Genomic DNA, 20,925 nt, shown 5'->3' with positions numbered 1-20,925 from the left:
ACTTTTTATGGGGTGGTTTGCCAGTGCCTTCCCCAGTCATCTACACTTTCCCCCCAGCAAGCCATTCTACCCATCGCTTATAAGAAAAAAACTGAGTGGTGGTAAAGGATTTTTTCCCAAAAAATTCCATTCAAATTCCATCACAATGTGCTTTCCCCCCTCCCTTCACTCGGAGCTTCAGAGTTTCCACATCCCAGGAATCAATATGAAGTTGTAGCAGCCACTATTTTGAATAACCATAAAAACATAGACAACTAGATTGCCTACATTCTTTCAGATAGTCTGGAATCAGAACTTTATGGCTAAAAGTCTCTTTCCCAGAAGTTTGATGTAAACATTCTAACTGCCACAAGCGAAAAAGATCATGGGAAATCATCACAGAATTTTCAAGATGGCAAGCAAACACCTCCATATGCCAAACACTATTTGATGTCCTTCCTGAATGAACACATGTCACAAGTAAGCAAAAAACTAACAAGGGTGAACATATGGTGCAGCCTAGACAAGAATCTCCCTGCCTCCCGCCCCGTAGTTTTCCCATTGTTAGATCCAGGGCTTTTTTTGTAGCAGGAACTCTTTTGCATATTAGGCCACACACCCCTGATGTAGCCATCCTCCAAGAGCTTTCAGGGTTCTTAGTATAGGTCCTACTGTAAGCTTTTGGAGGATTGGCTACATCCGGGGTGTGCGGCCTAATATGCAAACGAGTTCCTGCTACAGTAAAAGCCCTGATTAGATAAACCATCACTGTCCATATGACTTAACAAAACATAATGGATAAAATGAACTCATATTTGATTCAGGGAAGTTCTATGGCATCACAACTGATTGACTGACATCCATCATATTCTGACATTTGTACAGTTTCTTCCATTATGCATGGGGCTGTATATAACACTGAACAAAGCGTTCTTTCAGGTCATCCATCCTCTTTTAGTCTGTGAGGATGAAAATTTACAAAATGAATGGAACAAATTTATCCCTGGTGAAATTAAGTTGGCTTCAGTTTTGGGAAATACAATGTGACTCATGTTGTTTTAGAGGTTAATGTCTTATCTTAGATATACCACATTACTTCTCAAACAGTTTCCTTTTAGAAACCAATATCTTGTGGCTTTCATCATGGTTGCAAGGTGCTACTGTTTGAGAAGGCAGTTCGGAAAAATATCACACAGGGAGATATCAAGCTACTTGAATGTTTACATTTAATTCATTCTGATATATGTAAGGCTTCGGTTATTTGGAATTTCTTCTTTGATATTTAGTTGAACTTAAAGCCAGAGAGTGTGTACCAGTGCTAATTATGATTACAAATAAGCATAAATTAATATTCCTTTCGTTAAAATAACACTAACTGTCTAGGTCTGTCATTTGCTCGCATGTCTGATGCCGGCATAGGGAGCACAGGTGCCTCCATGACAATCAGATCAGGATCATGTATCTAGAAAGAACAACAGCCCCAGAAAGATCCACAATGAATATTAACCTGGTTCAGAGTTGGTTTAAAGCTTACTGAATTCTAGAAGTCAGGGCACCAATTCCAAAACACATTTTTTCCATTGTGTTTTGAATTCATTGTTTGTCTCATGTTTGTTTTAGGCTGTAGTATGTTTTAGTAACACAAAAGAAGCAAGGTATTTACACTGGTGCTTTGTCGTTTGATCTGACTCTTCTTCCCCCCCCCCTTACTAAATGCCTCCCAAAATAAACCCACAATCTCAGACGGCCCCATATTGGATCAAAAAATCTTTAACAATGCACATTAAAGAGACATCCTGCGGAGAACTGCTTGACATTACTTTTCCTGTGCCCCTGAAGTGGCTAGGAGAACCGGAGGCAACTAAGTCCGGAAGCAAGATGGCTGGGTGTAACGCCATGGCAAATGTGTATCTGGTGACCCACACAGAATGCCAGCAAAGCTGTGATTGTTTTTGTTTTGTTTTTTTCATGGGAGATTCAGTTAAGGTCACTAGAATGTCATTGTTTAAAACCAATAAGTAATAACCAGTTCACCTAGCTGAAAGATTAACATTCCAGCCACTGCTTGGGTTTCCCTTGTCCTTCCTTGTAGTCTGATTTCTGTGGTTGCATTCTAGGCGGTTCCAGTGGCGTCATCTGGCATGATATGTTTCATAAGTGCTTCTTGGTTCCTTGTGTCAGTGGCGGTCATAAGCAGCAGCAGCTGCAGGAGGTGCGGCTCCTCGGGCAGCGGCGCTGTAATAGTACGGAGAGCCTAGATGAGAAGACACAATATCCTGGGTGAATCAAATAATCAGAGACAGGATTGCAGAAATGTTGGCTGGACGGTCTCTGCAGTGAGTTAATTAGACAGCAATAAGATGAGATCTATGTACCTATGATCCTAAAAGATTAACAGTGCCATCCCAAGTAGAGTTACACCTTTCTAATGTTCATTCACCTGGGTGGCATAGGTTAGTCCAATCTTGCCAGATCTCAGAGGCTATGCAAAGAAATACCAAATAGTATTGTAACCCAAAATTACTACAAACACTCAAAAATATATCACAAAAGTTTTTTAGTGACAATACCAAAGCAATACTAAATATAGACTCTTAGTGAGTGTGCACAAGTATATAATGAAAAATATTCAACAAGATATTGGCATAAGCCCCTCCAGGGGTCACAAAGACTTTTCAAATTCACTGCGTTGATTCAAAAGGCTGAAATAAATAAGTCCAGTAGTCCCAAAGGATCCAGAAGAGCCAGTCCCAACTACAACAGTCAACTATTTACATGACTTGTTTCATGGAAAACTTTCTCAAGGTTGGGAACAGCAATACTGTAACAATTGAAAACGATCTCAGAGGCTAAGCAGGATTGGCCTTGGCTAGTATTTGGGTGGTAGACCGCCAATGAATACCAGGGTCGTGATACCAGGCAACAGCAAACCACCTCCACTAATTTCTTGCTTTGGAAATTCTGTGGGGTTACCATGTCAGCTGCAACTTTAGCACTTTATACACAAAGATGGGCTTGGAAATCAATAAGCTTGGAAAGATGCAACTGTCCAGCCTGGCACTGCAACTCATGTGATTCAGTCTAGATTAAACCAGTTAGTTCCCTGCCCCAAACACCTACAGAATACATCATTCACTGACTGTCAGGAACTGTCTGTAACTCAAGTGGTATATCAATAAGCTATCTATCCCTATACCAGCTTGAATACTTACCAAACAAAGGTAAGTTGACTGAAATCAAGGCTGTGTCTAAGCTCAGTGATACCATTTCAAGCCCACTGAGTGCAATGGTGTTGGAAAGATATATATCTCTGTTTAGGACTGTACTGTTGCATTACCAAGATAAGTTATAACAACTGCTTTAAATCATGTTTCCTATGTGTATTTCTAATCATGCTTAAACAAAAGTGCAAATTGATTGCTTGATAAATCTTCAAAAACAACCTGATTCCTAATTAAATATATATATATTACAGCACAATGGAGGATTTTTAATTACATATAATTTCTTAATTAAGTAGTATTTTGTTTACTATATTCAAAACTGATAACATTCCTTATCTGATTAATAAACTCTGCTCAAGAATTGTGTCAAGCTCTGTTAGAATGGCAGACAGACATACAAAACAGTACATAAATTGACTTTTTAAAAAACAGTTTGAAACATTAATTTCTGTTTTCTCTCTGAGTATACAAATCCAGTGTCAGTTAGTCAGCGAGATCAGTTTAAACCAGGTGGCCAGACTTATGACCCAAGCTGAATTGGGGGTATCCTGACATAACTTGTTATATATGCAGTATTGGGGAACTCTCATTCCCAAGTGGTGTGGGGCTGGTTTCTACATGTGAGTATGGTGCTCTCAGCAAGGAGAAGAGGCATCGGCTGTGGCCATTCTTTAGCTCAAGAAAATGGCACGGGAAAGAGAGCAAAGCCAGACTGCGATGAGCAGAATCTGACTACACAGGCCTTGGGAATATAAACTCCTTGAGGTTATCAGTACTGCAAGTTGGGTCAGGGATTCCCTAGCTCAGTAGTTATACCCTGCTAAGCACATTGACTTTACATGCCAATATCCAGTGGTTGTGGACAGAGATGTGCATCCTGCCTCTGCATAAAAAGATGCATCCAGTCAATTCAGCAGGGTTCAGATACGCCTCACGATACACACTTTACATATGCATTGGCTGCATAGCTAGAAGTCGTCTTCTGCATGTAGAGCTTCCTTATTGGATTTGGTTACTTGTGTTTGATACTAGGTCATGCATATGACAGATAAATATGGATTCAGCTTTAAAATATTAGACTTTGCCTTTTTTTCATGTTTTAATTAAAGCTAAATTTCATTCCAACCATGCTTTTTCAAAGTTTGCTGGAGTTCACATTAAAAAATACCCCTCAAAAATCAATGCATGTAATTTGAAATCATAGTTTTAAATATATCATTGATTTCTATCCAGCCTGCTACCCGCCCATTTAATTGAACAATAAACAGGCTGGAATGAGACACTGCTGGTGGAAGAACTGAGTATGAAAAGAGAAAAGGGGGAGGTGAGAAGGGCAAGAGTTTAAGGCTAGGATGTGCACACTGTGCCTTCCAGAAGTTCCTTGCTAGAACGCTTCATGTTCTAGGGTTGCCAGGCCCCCGGTCCAGCCAAGGGATCCCCCAATCTGCCAGACTCCAACCTGCTGCCCCAAAGCTGGCTGGTGGGGGAACCCCACAACCCAACAAGGATGTGGTCATGTGATACCCCTGACTCAGAAGTTATATCATCATACCAGGGACAATGCACAACAACATTCTGGGTTTGGGGCAAACTCTATGGTTTTGTAGCTAAAAAACCATAGAATTTTGCCCAAAACCTACAGTGCTGCACTCAAAGTTGACCACATGATGACATCACTTCTGGGGGATGTTGTTATACCATGCGTACTTTGCATGCATGGTATAGGATTCCAGGAAAGGCTCCAGGATTCCCCTGCTGAGAGCAAGGTAGTACCTGGCAAGCCTATCACATTCCCCTCAAAAACTGCTTATGAAGAGGCACTTGGAGGTTACAAATGACTCAGGGAAAAGGCTTCAAGTGGAAGAATAGGTGCACAGCTTCTGAAACACTAGGGTTGCCAAGTCCAATTCAAGAAATATCTGGGGACTTTGGGGGTGGAGCCAGGAGACATTAGGGGTGGAGCCAAGATCAAGGCTGTGACAAGCTTAATTGAACTCCAAAGGGAGTTCTGGCCATCACATTTAAAGGGACGGCACACCCTTTCAATTCCTTCCTTCCATAGGAAATAATGAAGGATAGGGGCACCTTCTTTGGGGGCTCATAGAATTGGACCCCCTGGTCCAATCTTTTTGAAACTTGGGGGAGGGTATTTTGGGGAGAGGCACTAGATGCTATACTGAAACTTTGGTGCCTCTACCCCAAAAAACAGCCCCTGCAGAGCCCCAGATACCCATGGATCAATTCTCCATTATTGTCTATGGGAATAAATCTCCATAGGGAATAATAGAGTTCCCAGAAGACATTTCCCTCCCCTCCCCCCGCTTTCTGATGACCCTGAAGCGGGGGAGGGCCTCCAAACCAGGGGATCGCCTGCCCCCACCTGGGGATTGGCAACCCTATGAAACACACATGCATTTAAATGTAAGGCATGAGTCGTCTCATTCTCTACCAATTCCTGCAATGTATTCTGAATGCTGTGTTGGAAAAATTGACGTGCAAGCCACAATAATCCATCAGTCCATTCAAGATCAATGTCCAGGTAAACACCACTAGAGTATAGAGTTCTGAAGGGGTTTGGAAATACCTGATGCAAAGCCTGCACAGAATTTCTAGGAGTTTTGTTGAATAGTCACCAGAGACAACTGGGCTGTGGACTAGGCTAAAAGTAGCTGATAGGCCTGTAAAGAAGCACTATCTGGGCAGAATGCTGAACCAAGGAACTCATTCTGGTCAGCAATGGTCAAGTTTCTTTCACTGGAGAATACAGGGGCTGAGGGCTGAGCCAGATATTACATATTTTAAAGAGTCCCTACATATAGCTGCAGGGACTGTCTCTCTTAAAATGTGGGAGAGCTCAATGTGGCTCGGAATAGTACCATGGGAGGAGGAAGGGCATGGCAAAATGGTGCAGGGAAAGGAAAGAGCCACTTTTCCCTCTGTGCTGCAGTTCTAAGACAAATAAGGCTCTCCTTCATTTTGAAACAGACGTGCCCCAGAGCTGCCATGCAGCTGCAGGTACAGACCCTTTAAAAAACATTAACACCTTGTTTGACCCCGAGAAAGCTTGACTGGAGTCCTTCTCCCTGGCATCCTAACTTTCCACATGAAGGGAGCTTTTGCTGTGAACAGCATGCCATCCACCAGCTGAGTCCTAAAATTCTCAGATCCCATAAGGACTGTACCACATGTTTCTTCTGCATTTTGAACTGTCTCTTCGAAGCAAGAAATCAGCATTACAGCCCAATCAATTTATTAATTTCTTTCACATGAAAATACCTTAGATAAGAAAAATATACTCCATTTATTTTTTAAATTGTTTAACAAAAAAGAATTACTCATACTTTCCAAAAGCCGCTTCTAAACAAAAGTAAATATTTGTAAATTTCCATACAAGAGAAGCAATGAAATTGTTAACCAGCAAAACCTTCTGTTTCAGAGAGGACTCTACTGACAGTTTTAGAAGAGGAGAAACAGGGAGAAATCAATACCATAGTGACAGACATCATGGAGAAGTCACAAAGTTCAAGACATGTGTAAGGGACCAATATTTCAAACAGATGAGCATGCGGAAGGAGGCTGGATGAGCCATTGCACAGGACAGATGAAAAAGATTTTATGTAGAATACTAAAGGGAGCCAATTGGCACATATTTCAAATAGGAAAGTCCCCCCCCCCTTTTTTTTCCCCTCCCAGACACCTTGCTGGCCAGACTAGGGGCAAGAGAAAATAACAAACAACCGTTCCTTGAGAATATCTATAATAAAGGGATATGCACTTACTGGGAATGTTCTTTGGCTCTCCTAAATAAATTGCAACCTCTAAAAGCAATACAGCAAATACAGGGGAATTCCAAACAGTCCCTATGTTCATCTGGTGTAGCAGAAATAATAGTCTTTTGGCAGTTTAAAGACTAGCAAACACAACATGGCATAAGCTTACATGGGATAGAGCTTATTTCATAAGATATATGAAATTAAGTTCGCAGATACCTAACAGTTCAATCCTAAAAAGAGTTGCACTCTTCCTTTCATTTCCAATCAACCTAGACCTTTTCCACACCTCAGTGTTGCCACTGTTTTCCAGCATGTGAAATCCCCAGCTGATGCTCAGACTTTACAGCACCCCTTCTGCAAAAGGACATTTATCTGAAGGGATTTTTTCTTGAATTCGGACCTGACCCCTCCCTGTGTGTTCCACACTTCCTTTGAAAAGGGTGTGGAGAAACGCCATCTTAGTTAATGTTGGTGCTTCATTGGAAGGGAACATTAAACTACTAAAGCAGGCTTTGGCCTAGCCTCCCTCCATCCCCTCCTCCCTTCCAGAGTTAAACCAGCACCTCTAGGGGAAAAGCCTCCTAGAGGGGCAGGAAGTTCTTTAGCCTTCCCCTCATTGCCTCCCCGCTTCTGGAGTTAAACCAGCAACTCTAGGGGGAAAGCCTCCTAGAGGGGCAGGAAGTTCTTTTGTTCTTTTTATTTGAGTTAGGCGGGAAAAGGCCAGTTCTCAGCTGGCGCTCAAAGGAAGAGCTTGCCAGTGTGTGGGCTCCTGACTGTGGGAGAGGCCTACTCAAGAGGAGGAGGACCCCAGGCAGTCAGACCGAGTAAGTCATCCACAAGGCAGGGCAAGTTTAGACCAGGGACAGTAGGATGCATTTAAAACCACCTTTTATTTGTCATGCTGGTTGCTGTGCGGGTGCTGTGCTGTGCAAAACTTTTACATGCAACTGTTTTTGTTTTGTTTTGTTTTTCTTTTCTTTCCTTTTTCTCTTTTAATTAAATACTTTTACTGTTTTAAATGCTGGCAGTCAAACTCTGTACCACATAGATCCCCAACCGCTTTAGACCATGCTTCATGAAGGGGGCCCCGGGGAAAGGGGGAAGGCCTATGGTTGGATAAGGTGCCAATCCTCCAGGGGTTCCCCGAAGAAGTGCTGTGGTCTCTGTGAATCCCAAGTACAGGGTGGCAGAGGACCTTGAGGCCTGGCCTCAGAGCTGGAGAGGGGGATTGGGAGTCCTGTTCCTCTCAATCCGAACCCCTAGACTGAGCAGGTGGTGGCAGCGAGCCCAAGTGGCCGAAGGAGAAATAGCTCCCTTCAGGAGTTGGTGACTCAATAGGGAGTTGACGGGACCGGGTCTGAAGGCAGAATCGGGCCGGTTCCGTCACAAAGGGGTTTTGCAGTTGTGTCATCATGTACTTCATCAACAACGGAACTGCTATTTTTAACACATATGCAGTAACATTATAACATCATAGCATTGTAAAAAGACTGGGTGTATCATGCAGAACAGCATGGCTGCCGCCAAAGGTCCCCTGTTACTCCTTAGTCGCTATCTAAGAAAACAGTAGGCAAAGGTTCCCACAAAATCTTAATGAAAATAGTATTCCATTTGTGATTATCAGACTGAATACACCAATTCATAACTGTTATTCAATAATTATGAAGCACACTAAATGGAAACACTGCACATGTTGAGTTTCCATGATTATCAAATCAATTATATTAGTCTGTTATTTTTAGATATTTGAAGGACTGAATTGTCATCAAAAACACACTGGAAGCCATAAAGGAAGAGACGGGGGGCAGGGAAGAATGAAACAACAATACACGCAGGCCTTGAATTCAGCAGGAGCTCACAGGAGCACAGCTCCTGAACCTTTCTGACGGGGCACCCTACGCCCCACCTACACACCTTGTCCATTGAATAGTAGGTGCAGTTGCATAACAATCCCTGGATTAGGAGAGCGGACAGCTAGCCAGACACCAGGAGCTTTGCCACAGCCCCATCAACTCTCATTAATCCCTGGAGAAGCCCACACCACCCTTTCTCCACTTCTTATGTGATTTTGGGCAGCGGGTAGGTTGCTGGCCTTTTGACTGTGTGTGGGGGGGTGGCCAAGGAGAGCCCCAGGTGAACAAGGCCTGCTTGGGCTGGCTGGATCTCTAGCCATCCCAAGCAGGCCTCGCTCACCTGGGGCTCTCCTTTTTTGCGTCAAGTTGCTTTTGCCTGGTGGGGGGGCTATGCTAATGAATTATGCTAATGAGCTCCACTACCTATTTTTCTACAAAACGACCGCTGAATACATGTGTGAGGCGACAAAACCTACCCAACTAAAAAAATGAGAGGAAAGGAATTTCATGGATGGGTAACTGCACAGAGAAAGCTACATGAAACCTCACTGCCCATTTTGTCCCAACATTATAATGTTGCTATATTATAATGAAAAAATTCATGTTATAACTCAATCAACATTACACTTTTTAAAAATTAGCAGATTGCTCAAGGGACAACTTGAGGAGAACTAGGGGGACAACACCTCCTATAAAATATATTCTCTTTTGGAATGTGTGAAAAGCTTCTTAAAACAAGGCTTTTCCTCACTTGAAATGTATTGTATGAAAAATGAGTGAATGATTGAAACGTTTAAGCCATAGTTTTACTCTAAGGGCATAGCATAAATTACATAAGAACATAAGAGAAGCCATGTTGGATCAGGCCAATGGCCCATCCAGTCCAACACTCTGTCACACAGTGGCCCCCCCAAAAAACTCCAAGTGCCATCAGAAGATTCACAAGTGGGTCTAGAAGCCCTTCCACTTTGTCTCCCAACAAGCACCAAGAATACAGAGCATCACCGCCCCAGACAGTTCCAATAATATACTGTGGCTAATAGCCACTGATGGACCTCTGCTCCATATTTTTATCCAATCCCCTCCTGAAGCTGTTTATGCTTGTAGCTGCCGCCACCTCCTGTGGCAGTAAATTCCACATGTTTAGCTCAATTTGGTCTTTATTGTGATCATAACCTCTTAGAGATTAATTATCAGAAAACCAAAGTAATGGCTTTTGGCCCAAAACCCAGGCTAAGGAGATGGAATATAAATGCCATAGTCTATAACAGGTAACAATTTACAAATATTTGGGGGTCATGATTCAGTCCTCAGGGTCAAAGAAGGCTCACCACGAATATGCTGCCATTTCTGGTCACAAATCGACCCAGGCCACCATTAGGTTTTTTCTCACGAAAGGGGGGCATTTTATACCAGTTGCATTAAAACTCTACTTGGCCAAAACAATACCCCAACTCACTTATGGAACTATGTTGGGTCCATCCTTATCAAGTTTTGATCCCCTTGAGAAAATTCAGTCCAAATTCTTGAGAGCCATTTTCCACTTTCCAGCCTGCGTTTCCAATGCAGTACTACGCCTGGAAACTGGCTTGCTAAGGATAGAGGCTAGGGTGAGCCTACTTTCAATCACCACTTGGCTTAATCTCAGCCATTGCCCCACGAATATCACATCGTTGATTTTAAAGGATAGTTATTGTTCCTCTTGGGTTAGAGCCATCCATCAGAAATTGTCTACGCTTGGCTTTTCACCTGAATCCAGGGCCATAGTCAAACAGAGACTACAAGACATTGAGAGACAGAATGATATTGCCAAGGTCCCGGATTATCTAGCTCCCCCTCAAAGGAGATATGTGTTAGCTCCAGCCCCCTATATCTCGACTCTAACAATACCATCCCACAGAAGAGCCTTTTCTATGGCCCGTTATAATATCTTTCCTTCAGCAGTCGTTGAGGGCGGCTTTAGAAAGGTGCCTATGGCTGAGCAGGTTTGTCCTTGTGGTGCAGATAAAGTTGAAATGATTGACCATGTTTTGTTTGGGTGTGGCCTATACCCTGGCATACGAGCCAGGTACATTTATTCTTTGTTGGAGGGATGTCTCGGGTTTTCTGATTTCAAAATCAGAAATACGCTGTTATCAGATTTTAACCCCCAATTCACAATTAATTGTGCCAAATTTATGGCGGCAGCTAGGAGAATTCATGAGTATTATGTAAAGAAGGGGTCCTGAACTGACTGTTTTTTTGAATATTTCCAAGCTTGTATTTTATCTTTTCTTAAATGCCTGAGTGTATACCATCACAAATGCTACTGAAACTGATATAAATACAGAGACCATGCATAAAGTTGCCAAATTTTGTTCCCATGCAATCAAATTGCATTTTATGGTTCTTACAAGTTAATGTCGAGGTAACAGATTGTAATTTTAACCAGTGTATTCTAGCTAATATTTTTTCTGGAGCTGTATAATTTTAAAACCTTTTATTATATGTACTATATTTATTAAGCTAGAAGATGTTTGACCACTACTGTATTATTTGTCTTATCTCATTATTCATACTAATGTCCTATATTTTATTTTCACATTTATTTTTTAAATATCTTACGTTTTACCTACTTAGGTCCATCTTGATTTTTACAATTTTTATGTGGTTGTTGTTGGCTTGCATTGTGCTGTGTATTTGGTCATGGACCGTAATAAAGCAAACTGTAACTGTAATTCCACATGTTAATCACCCTTTGAGTGAAGAAGTACTTCCTTTTATCCGTTCTAACCTGACTGCTCAGCAATTGAATAATTGAATGCCCATGAGTTCTTGTATTGTGAGAAAAGGAGAAAAGTACTTCTTTCTCTAATTTCTTCATCTCATGCATAATTTTATAAACTTCTATCATGTCACCCCACAGTCGACGTTTCTCCAAGCTAAAGAGCCCCAAGCATTTTAACCTTTCTTCATAGGGAAAGTGTATCAAACCTTTAATCATTCCAGTTGTCCTTTTCTGCACTTTTTTCATATCCTTTTTGAAGTGTGGTGACCAAAATTGTACACAGTATTCCAAATGAGACTGCACCATCAATTTATACAGGGGCATTATGATACTGGCTGACTTGTTTTCAATTCCCTTCCTAATAATTCCCAGCATAGCGTTGGCCTTTTTTATTGCAACCACACACTGTCTTGACATTTTCAGTGACTTATCTACCAAGACCCCAAGACTGACTCTTAGTCAGTCTCTGCCAGTTCACACCCCATCAACTTGTATTTGTAGCTGTGATTTTTGGCCTCAACATGCATTACTTTGCACTTGGCCACATTGAACCTCATCTGCCACATTGATGCCCACTCACCCAGCCTCAACAGATCTCTTTGGAGTGCCTCACAATCCTCTCTGGTTCTCACCACCCTGAACAATTTAGTGTCATCTGCAAACTTGGCCACTTCACTACTTACTCCCAGCTCCAAATCATTAATGAACAAGTTAAAGAGCATGGGACCCAGTACTGAGCCCTGCAGCACCCCACTGCTTACCATCCTCCATTGCGAAGACTGCCCATTTATACTCACTCTCTGCTTCCTATTAATTAGGCAGTTTTTGATCCACAAAGGGACCTGTCCTTTTACTCCATGACTCTCGAGCTTACTAAGGAGCCTTTGATGAGGAACTTTATCAAAAGCTTTCTGGAAGTCAAGGTAAACAACATCTATTTGGTCTCCTTTGTTCACGTTTGTTCACTTCCTCAAAAAACTGTAACAGGTTAATGAGGCAAAATCTTCCCTTACAGAACCCATGCTGAGTCTTCCTCAATAACTTGTGTTCATCAATGTGCCTACTCATTCTGTCCTTGATAATGGTTTCTACCAACTTTCCAGGTATTGAAGTCAGACTGACTGGCCTGTAGTTTCCTGGATCTCCTCTGGAACCCTTTTTAAAGATGGGGATGACATTTGCTATCTTCCAATCCTCAGGAATGGAGGCAGATTTCAATGAAAGATTACATATTTTTGTCAGGAGATCCAGAAGTTCACCTTTGAGTTCTTTCAGAACCCTTGGATGTATGCCATCCGGACCTGGTGACATTAGCTTTTAATTCATCAATCAGTTGTAGGACCTCCTCTCTTGTCACCTCAATCTGACTCAGGTCTTTCAACGCCCCTTCCAAAATTAGTGGTTCTGGAGCGGGCAAACACTCTTCATCTTCCACAGTGAAGACAGAGGTAAAAAATGCATTCAGCTTCTCGGCCATTTCCCTATCTTCCTTCAGTAATCCTTTTACCCCTTGGTCATCCAAGGGCCCCACTGCCTCCCTGCCTTCTAGGATTGTAAATAGCCTCCAAGCTTCCCCAAGGGATCTGACTGTATTTACCTTTCCTTTCAGTTTCCTCTTCACATGCCTCCTCATCTCAGAGGATTTACCCCTTTTAAAGTTAAACGTGGTTGTGCTGGTCTTTGGGGGCAACTCCCTATTTATACAAATGGTGAAATCAATAAAGTTATGGTCACTGGTCCCAAGCGGTGCGATCACTTTTACATCTCTCACCAATTCTTGGGCATTACTTAGGACCAAATCCAGGATCGCCCCACCCCTGGTAGGTTCTGTGACCATCTGCTCCATAGCACAGTCATTGAGATTGTTTAGAAACTCAATCTCTTTCTCTTGCCCAGAACGCATATTGACCCAAACAATCTGCGGGTAGTTAAAATCACCTATTATGACACAGTTTTTACGTTTAACCACTATCTTTACTCCTTCCATCATATTATAATTGTCCTCTATCTTTTGATTTGGTGGGCGATAACAAACTTCCATAGTGAAATTTCGACCCAAAGCATTTCTAGAAGGGAATCTAATTCTCTGACCTCAGTCTTACGGGACTGTATACCCTCTCTGACATACAGAGCCACCCACCTCCAACCCTTCCCTCCCTATCCTTCCAATATAACTTATATCCAGGAATCACTGTGTCCCACTGATTCTCCTCATTCCACCAAGTTTTCTGAAATTCCCACAATGTCTATGTTTTCCCCCAACACTAAACATTCCAACTCACCAATTTTACTTCAAACACTTCTAACATTTGCATACAAACATCTATAATTTCCCAGGCAAGTTAGGCCCGCAACCTTCCTCCTGCTGCCTCGAGACTTTGGCAGACAGTCCATACTGTTTGTCACCATCTCAGTTGACAACTCTGATCCATTACCCGGTAGAAAAGTCACAGCTAACACTTAGGGTGTTTTCGCACTGACCTTACGCCGGAGCGACGTCCCTCTTCACCGCGCAGCGTCTGCGCGGATTTCGCACTAATTGCTCCGCAGAACCCGGAAGAGCCGCAAAGTCCCGCGGCTTTTGCGTCGCAAATGTAAACTGGTTTTTGGCGGTTTACATTTGCGACGCAAAAGCCACGGGACTTTGCGGCTCTTCCGGGTTCTGCGGAGCAATTAGTGCAAAATCCGCGCAGGCGCTGCGCGGTGAAGAGGGACGTCGCTCCGGCGTAAGGTCAGTGCGAAAACGCCCTTAATCTCTTTGAGATGAGTCCTCCCGAACCAGAGACATTTCCTCTCCTGTCGGCTTTCCCCCAAGATTTACTTTAAAAACTGCTCTGCCACCTTTTTGATTTTAAGCGCCAGCAGCCTGGTTCCATCTGGGGACAAGTGGAGACCGTCTCTTTTGTACAGCTTCCGCTTGTTCCAGAAAGCATCCCAGTGCCTAACAAACTTAAACCCTTCCTCCCTACACCATCGTCTCATCCACACATTGAGACTTCTAATTTGTGCCTCTCTCTCCAGCCCTGTACGTGGAACAGGTAGCACTTCTGAGAAGGCTACCTTGGAGGTCCTGGCCTTAAGTCTCCTGCCTAGCAGCCTAAATTATAAATGATAATTTACAGAATTAGACAGTAATTCCATTGTATACTGTAGTAATACACAACATATCTTCAAAATATGCTTGTTGTTTACATGTGAATAATTTTGACCACAGTTAATATGAGAAGACAAGATTCACTGGTAAAGACAATAATGCTAGGAAAAGTTGACAGCACCAAGAAAAGAAGATCCAACATGAGATGGATTGCTCAATAAAGGAAGCTACGGGCCTCAGTTTGCAAGAGCAAGGCTGTTAATGATAGGATGACTTTAGAGCACATTAATTCATAAAGTTGCCATGACAGAACAACTTGACAGCAGTTAACATACACACACACACAATATGCTGTAATGAGTTTAATGATAATATTTAATTTAAAAGTTCAGCATCTTCAGTGCTGGTAGCATGTCAGGGAAGCCAGCCTCCAAGTGGGACCTGCGAATCTCACAGTATTACAGCTCATCTCCAGACTACAGGGATCAGTTCCCCAGGAGAAAATGGATGCTCTGGAGGGTGGACTCAATGGCATTGTACCCAACTGAGGTCCCTGCTCTCCCCAAGCCCTTCCCACAGCTCCCCAGGAGTTCCCCAACCTGAAGCTAATATCCCCTCACAGGGCTTTTTTTTTTGGTAGAAAAAGCCAAGCAGGAACTTATTTGCATATTAGGCCACACCCTGACACCAAGCCAGCTGGAACTACGTTCCTGCTCAAAAAAAGCCCTGTCCCCTCAACCCCCACCAGTGACCAAGGGGAACTGGCTACTCTAAGCCTAGTATATTGTGTATGTATAAGAGTGTTTTATTTATTAAAGGATTTATTTCCTACCTTCAATTTTTATTTCTTCCTTCCTCTGAGATGGCAAAAATTAAGACACATGCTAAGGCAGGGGTGGCCAATGGTAGCTCTCCATATGTTTTTTGCCTATGACTCCCATCAGCCCCATCCAGCATGGCTGATGGGAGTTGTAGGCAAAAAAACATCTGGAGAACTACCATTGACCACCCCTGTGCTAAGGTATTCTAGGGTGCAGCAGTCCACAACTGTCTCCCAAGAATTAGGTATATTTGCAATTTTTCTTATAGAAAACTAAGACAATTATACTTTTAAATATCCTAAATAGTACAATTTTATATGCTAAGTTATTAAATGACACACATTTTATGCTGTTAATCACTTTAAAGGGTTGATAGGAAAATAACCATTGTGCCTATTTCATTTTCTCCAGCATTTCTGTGAGGGATTTTTTTTTTCCTCTTTCAAAGAGGGGAAACATTCCCCCCCCCCCCCATGTTTTCAACATTCCTGGAAGTTTTGCATCACTAAACACAGGGTCTGTCTCTCTCAGATTCCACAAGCAAAAATATTTCAGAGAATTATACTGAAGCATACAAGTGGCTCATGGCCAACTAAAGTTTGGAAAAAAGTGAAATGATCAAAGGCCTAGCTATATTAAAAACAACAGAATCAAAGGAAGCCAGGGTATGGATGTATGTGTGTTTGGCAAAAATAATTAAGCACTTTTGAATCAGCCATCAGTTTCCCTTGTTCTCTAAATTTGACCTTCTATTTCCTTTCTTGCAGTTTGGTGTTTTCAACTCCATCTGACTATTAAAGCCCTATTTTTCTTTATAGCTCCCTGGCAGCATTCTTTATATCTTCTAGGTAGGACTTTTTTCCCAATTCACTTTTCTGTGGTGAAATCAAAAAGGCTTGTATTTAAAGTGAAAAATGAAAACATCCCATTGCAAAACATTCACTCTTCCCACCCCCCTGCCATTACGCTCATTTCCAGAATAAACTTGTCCATTCTTCTGTCATTTTTCTCCCACTTTCTAATTCATATTATCATCAATTTATTTCTTGACACAGTCATTTCTGGCTCATACTTGTTCTCTAATCCTTTTATAGAAACCCACAGAAGTACTGATTCTAATCCTAATTGACTGGTTCCAAACCCTTTCACCTCATATGAAGACATGCCAATACTGACAATTTCATGACCCCTGTCCTCAGTGACAACAACTATATAGATACACACACACACACAAAAGCCCAGGTATATCCAAAAGACAGTCCTGTCAGGCTCACTTAGATTCCACAATATACACAAATCACATCAATTCAGAAGAGGGAACAGGCATCAAACAAGATCTGCACTGATCAACGTCAAGTCAAAGGTAATGAGTGAAAATGGTAAAGAAGTTATTTTTAAAAACAAACAAACATGAAATTTAATAATTTCTCTTCATTAGACTTCTCCAAACGTACAGAGATTCCTAAAATGCATGGTTGTCTCCTAGATTCCCCAGTCACAAGAAAAGCCTCAACTACCAGCTGAAGGTACATGAAGTCTTAATTATTATTTGTCCAGTTTCATAAATGTGCCTGGTTGCTGTCAAATACTGAATTTCAAGTAAGCACTTGGGTTAGATCCAGACTGAATTTTCTGCAGTTTCTGCTGATTCCCATTGCAAATCCCTTTCCCTTCAGGATCTCCTCCCCCAATATCAGGAGCAGCATTTTGTGGACATCTGTGGCCTGCAGTGAGAATGTGGAGCAGGAAAGTTCCATTTTGTTGATGAAAAATTTAGATTGGGTCCAACCCCACACGTAGAGTTGTCAGCTCTGAGTTGGGAAATAACTGGAGATTTTGGGGATGGAGCCCTGGAAGAGCAGGGTTGGGGAGGGACCTCAGCAGGGTATAATGCCATAGCATTTACCCTCCAAAGCAGCCATTTTCTCTAGTGGAACTGATCTTGGTCATCTGGAGATCAACTGTATTAGCACGAGATCTCCAAGTTTCACTTGGAGGCTGGCAAGCCTAAGAAAGGAGTTATGATCTAGATGATACAAAAGAGCTGGAAGCTAAACACACAGAAGAGGAAACTATGTGTATAATTTCAGTAAAAAGCAAAAGGAATAATTATAAGGCTAATTCAATATGGCTCAGTTTGAAACAGAAGGCAATCATTGCTTCTCTTGCCACTTTGCTATAGTGCCAGTTTGTTGTAATAGTTAAGAGTGAGGGACTCTAATCTGGAGAACTGGGTTTGATTCCCCACTCCTCCATATAAAGCCAGTCGGGTGACCTTGGGTCAGTCACTGCTCTTTCAGAGCTCTCCCAGCCCCACCTACCTCACAGGGTGTCTGTTGTGGGGAAAGGAAGGGAAGGTGATTGTAAGCCACTCTGAGACTCCTTTGGGTAGTGAAGGATGGGTTATAAAACCAACTCCTCCTCGCCTTCTTCAATGAAAGAAGGTATTTTTTTTTTAGCTACAGCAACAACACAAATGAGCCTCTGTCTTATTGGAATCAAAAATGTATGAGCTCACATGGAAGATGCAGTCAGGCCATTTACAAAGCTACAGGACGGCATTCATATACCACAGTGATGTACTGCAATCAGGCCCTTTATAGCACAAAAGTAACATAATGCTAAGGTTACGGTAAATATGGTTTATGCTGTCTTTAGATGTTTCTTACCAGCTTAAATCCCAAATCATAAAGTATGCAAATACATTTCTAAAAATCTAGTGGATAGCTATAAGTTTGGTCTGTCCTTGCTGTTACTGCAGCCCTCCAGCACACAGCACAGGGGTAAACAATGCTATTGGCATTTATCATGCATCAAGGCATCTCTGAACTATGGAATAAATACTCCTAGGGGAAAAACAAATGTGCACAAAATAGCGGAGACCAACTATTTCAAGCATTAACAAGACTATGCCCCTAAGAAAAGAAGATGTATAAGATCAGAAAAGGCAGATAAATGTCCTTGTCCTAAAAAGATTTCTTTGTTTTACAGGGAAAAAATCTTTTAAATTAAATGTTCCACATGAAAAAAATTTGATTTAATATAATTATTTGATTTATGATTTTTTTTAATTTAAAAAAGTGGTTGGTATGATTTTTGTTTACCTTATGGTTTTTCACCCTATTTTTATTTTATTCAGTGGTGCTTAGATCTTGTTCATTTTACAACATCATGTCCTCTAATAGTAGAAAAAAACAGTAGAAATCAAAATTATCTACTCAAAAGTCTAAACTGTAGTCTTTTGGGGATTGCGGTCTTCTTTCCAATACTATAACCAATACAAAAAAACCCTACATTTTTGCATTAGTTACAGTGTTGGATTAGGATCCAGAAAATTCAGTTTCAAATCCCACTCTATCATGGAAGTTTACAAGGTGACTTTGGGCCACTCATTCTCAGCCTAATCTATCCCATAGAGTTGTTGTTACAGAGGAGGATGAAGAAGAGTTAGTTTTTATACCCAGCTTTTCTCTACCTTAAGGAACCTCAAAGTGGCCTTCCCTTCCTCTCCCCACAACAGGAACCTTGTGAGGTAGGTGGAGCTGAGAGAGCTCTGAGAGAACTGTGATTGGCCCAAGGTCACCCAGCTGGCTTCCATGTGAAGGAGTGAGGAATCAAACCAGATTTCCCAGATTAGAGTCCACCGTTCATACCCCCTACATCACTACACCCCATTTATGTAAATGAGGTTTTCAAAATGCATGTATCACTTGAAGTTTAATACTTGTCAATGGAATCATTTCACACATTCAGGCTTGATCTATGTATGCAAAATAATATGGTGGGAATTAGATAGCAGCACCCTGAGATGCCTAAATGTTTTACAGTACTTCAGACTGCAGGTGGCCAAACACATTTTTAACATTATCTTATGGGTTTTTTTTAAAAAAAAAAAAAACCTTTCATTCAACTGCATTGTATTGACTTATATTGGCAAATAAAATATTCCCCACAAATAGATAAACAACACTGCAGGGAGTAGTCTGGAAACAACCTTTTGCCCTGATGGGCTAGCTTTTAACTTGCATGGATATGTTAAATTTTATATTTGCATTTCAAATGTTTAGAATGCACCCCGTGTCTATAATTTGAAGTGGTACAGTGCACTCTGCCACCTTCAGTGTGCTGTCCAGTTAAGTGATAAGAAATCAAGTAATAGTCATGCATGTGTGAAACCACACATTTGAAGCTGGGAACTAATCCTTCATGTGTTTCACATCTGATAGATAGATAGATAGATAGATAGATAGATAGATAGATAGATAGATAGATAGATAGATAGATAGATAGATAGATAGATAGATAGATAGATAGATAGATAGATAATTTTATTTGTATCCCGCCCTCCCCGCCGGAGCAGGCTCAGGGCGGCTAACAACATCATGCAAATTTCAATTATACAAAGAAAGCAAAAAACACAAAATTACATTTAAGCATTAAAATTCTGATTAGGTTTAAAAATTAATTAATTAAGTTAATAAAAGTGCTAATACTGTTCTTTTAGGATGGCGGTTATCATTAGCAATTTCTTTCTTCGTCAGCGAAAGCCAGTCGGAAGAGGAAGGTCTTGCAGGCCCTGCGGAATTGTTCAAGGTCCCGCAGGGCCCGCATTTCCTCTGGAAGTTGGTTCCATAGGCTCGGGGCTACAGAGGAGAAGGCCCGGTTACGGGTACATTGCAGCTTCACCTCTCTCGGTCCGGGAGTAGTCAACAAGTTTTTTTCCGGCTGACCTCAGTGCTCTCTGGGGTTCATATGGGGAGAGACGGTCCCTAAGGTAGACAGGTCCTCGACCATATAGGGCTTTAAAGGTAATGACCAGCACTTTGTAACGAACCCGATATATAACTGGCAGCCAGTGCAGCTCGCGCAGTCCAGGCTGTATGTGCTCCCATTTAGGAAGCCCCAGCAACAGTCTAGCCGCTGCATTCTGCACTAGCTGCAGCTTCCGGGTTCGGTACAGAGGCAGCCCCATGTAGAGGGCATTACAGTAATCCAGTCTCGAGGTGACCGTTGCATGAAGTACTGTTGCCAGATCTTGGCACTCTAGGAAGGGAGCCAACTGCCTTGCCCGCCTTAGGTGGAAAAAGGCTGACTTGGCGGTGGCTGCAATCTGGGCCTCCATTGATAATGAAGGCTCCAGTAAAACTCCCAGACTCCTAACCCAGGAGACCGGAAGAGGTATTTCCCCTTCCCAAGCACCCCGACCCAGACAAAGGACTTCTGTCTTCGCTGGATTCAATTTCAACCCGCTCCCCCTCAACCAAGTTGCCATATCCTGCAAGGCCCGGTCTAAATTCTCAGGGACGCAGTCAGGCCGGCCGTCCATCAGCAGATAGAGTTGGGTGTCATCTGCATATTGATGGCACCCAAGTCCGTATCTCCTGGCAATCTGGGCAAGAGGGCACACACAGATA

The 20,925-nt window shown here is 42.1% G+C and overlaps 1 protein-coding gene across 2 annotated transcripts in view; it reads right to left on the bottom strand.

Annotated features, from left to right (window-relative positions):
- Positions 1-1,928: 1,928 nt before the first annotated feature.
- Positions 1,929-20,925, bottom strand: part of PAX5 (paired box 5) — a 298,952-nt gene continuing 279,955 nt past the window's right edge. For both annotated transcript variants that reach the window (XM_060237028.1, XM_060237029.1), the window contains one exon: positions 1,929-2,233. In XM_060237028.1, coding sequence (XP_060093011.1) covers positions 2,157-2,233 — 77 coding nt within the window. In that variant the 3' untranslated portion in view covers positions 1,929-2,156. The remainder of the gene's footprint in view (positions 2,234-20,925) is intronic.

The sequence above is a fragment of the Heteronotia binoei genome, chromosome 4, assembly GCF_032191835.1.
Source record: "Heteronotia binoei isolate CCM8104 ecotype False Entrance Well chromosome 4, APGP_CSIRO_Hbin_v1, whole genome shotgun sequence".
Classification (NCBI taxonomy): domain Eukaryota; kingdom Metazoa; phylum Chordata; class Lepidosauria; order Squamata; family Gekkonidae; genus Heteronotia; species Heteronotia binoei.
This window is presented reverse-complemented; position numbering and strand designations above follow the sequence as displayed.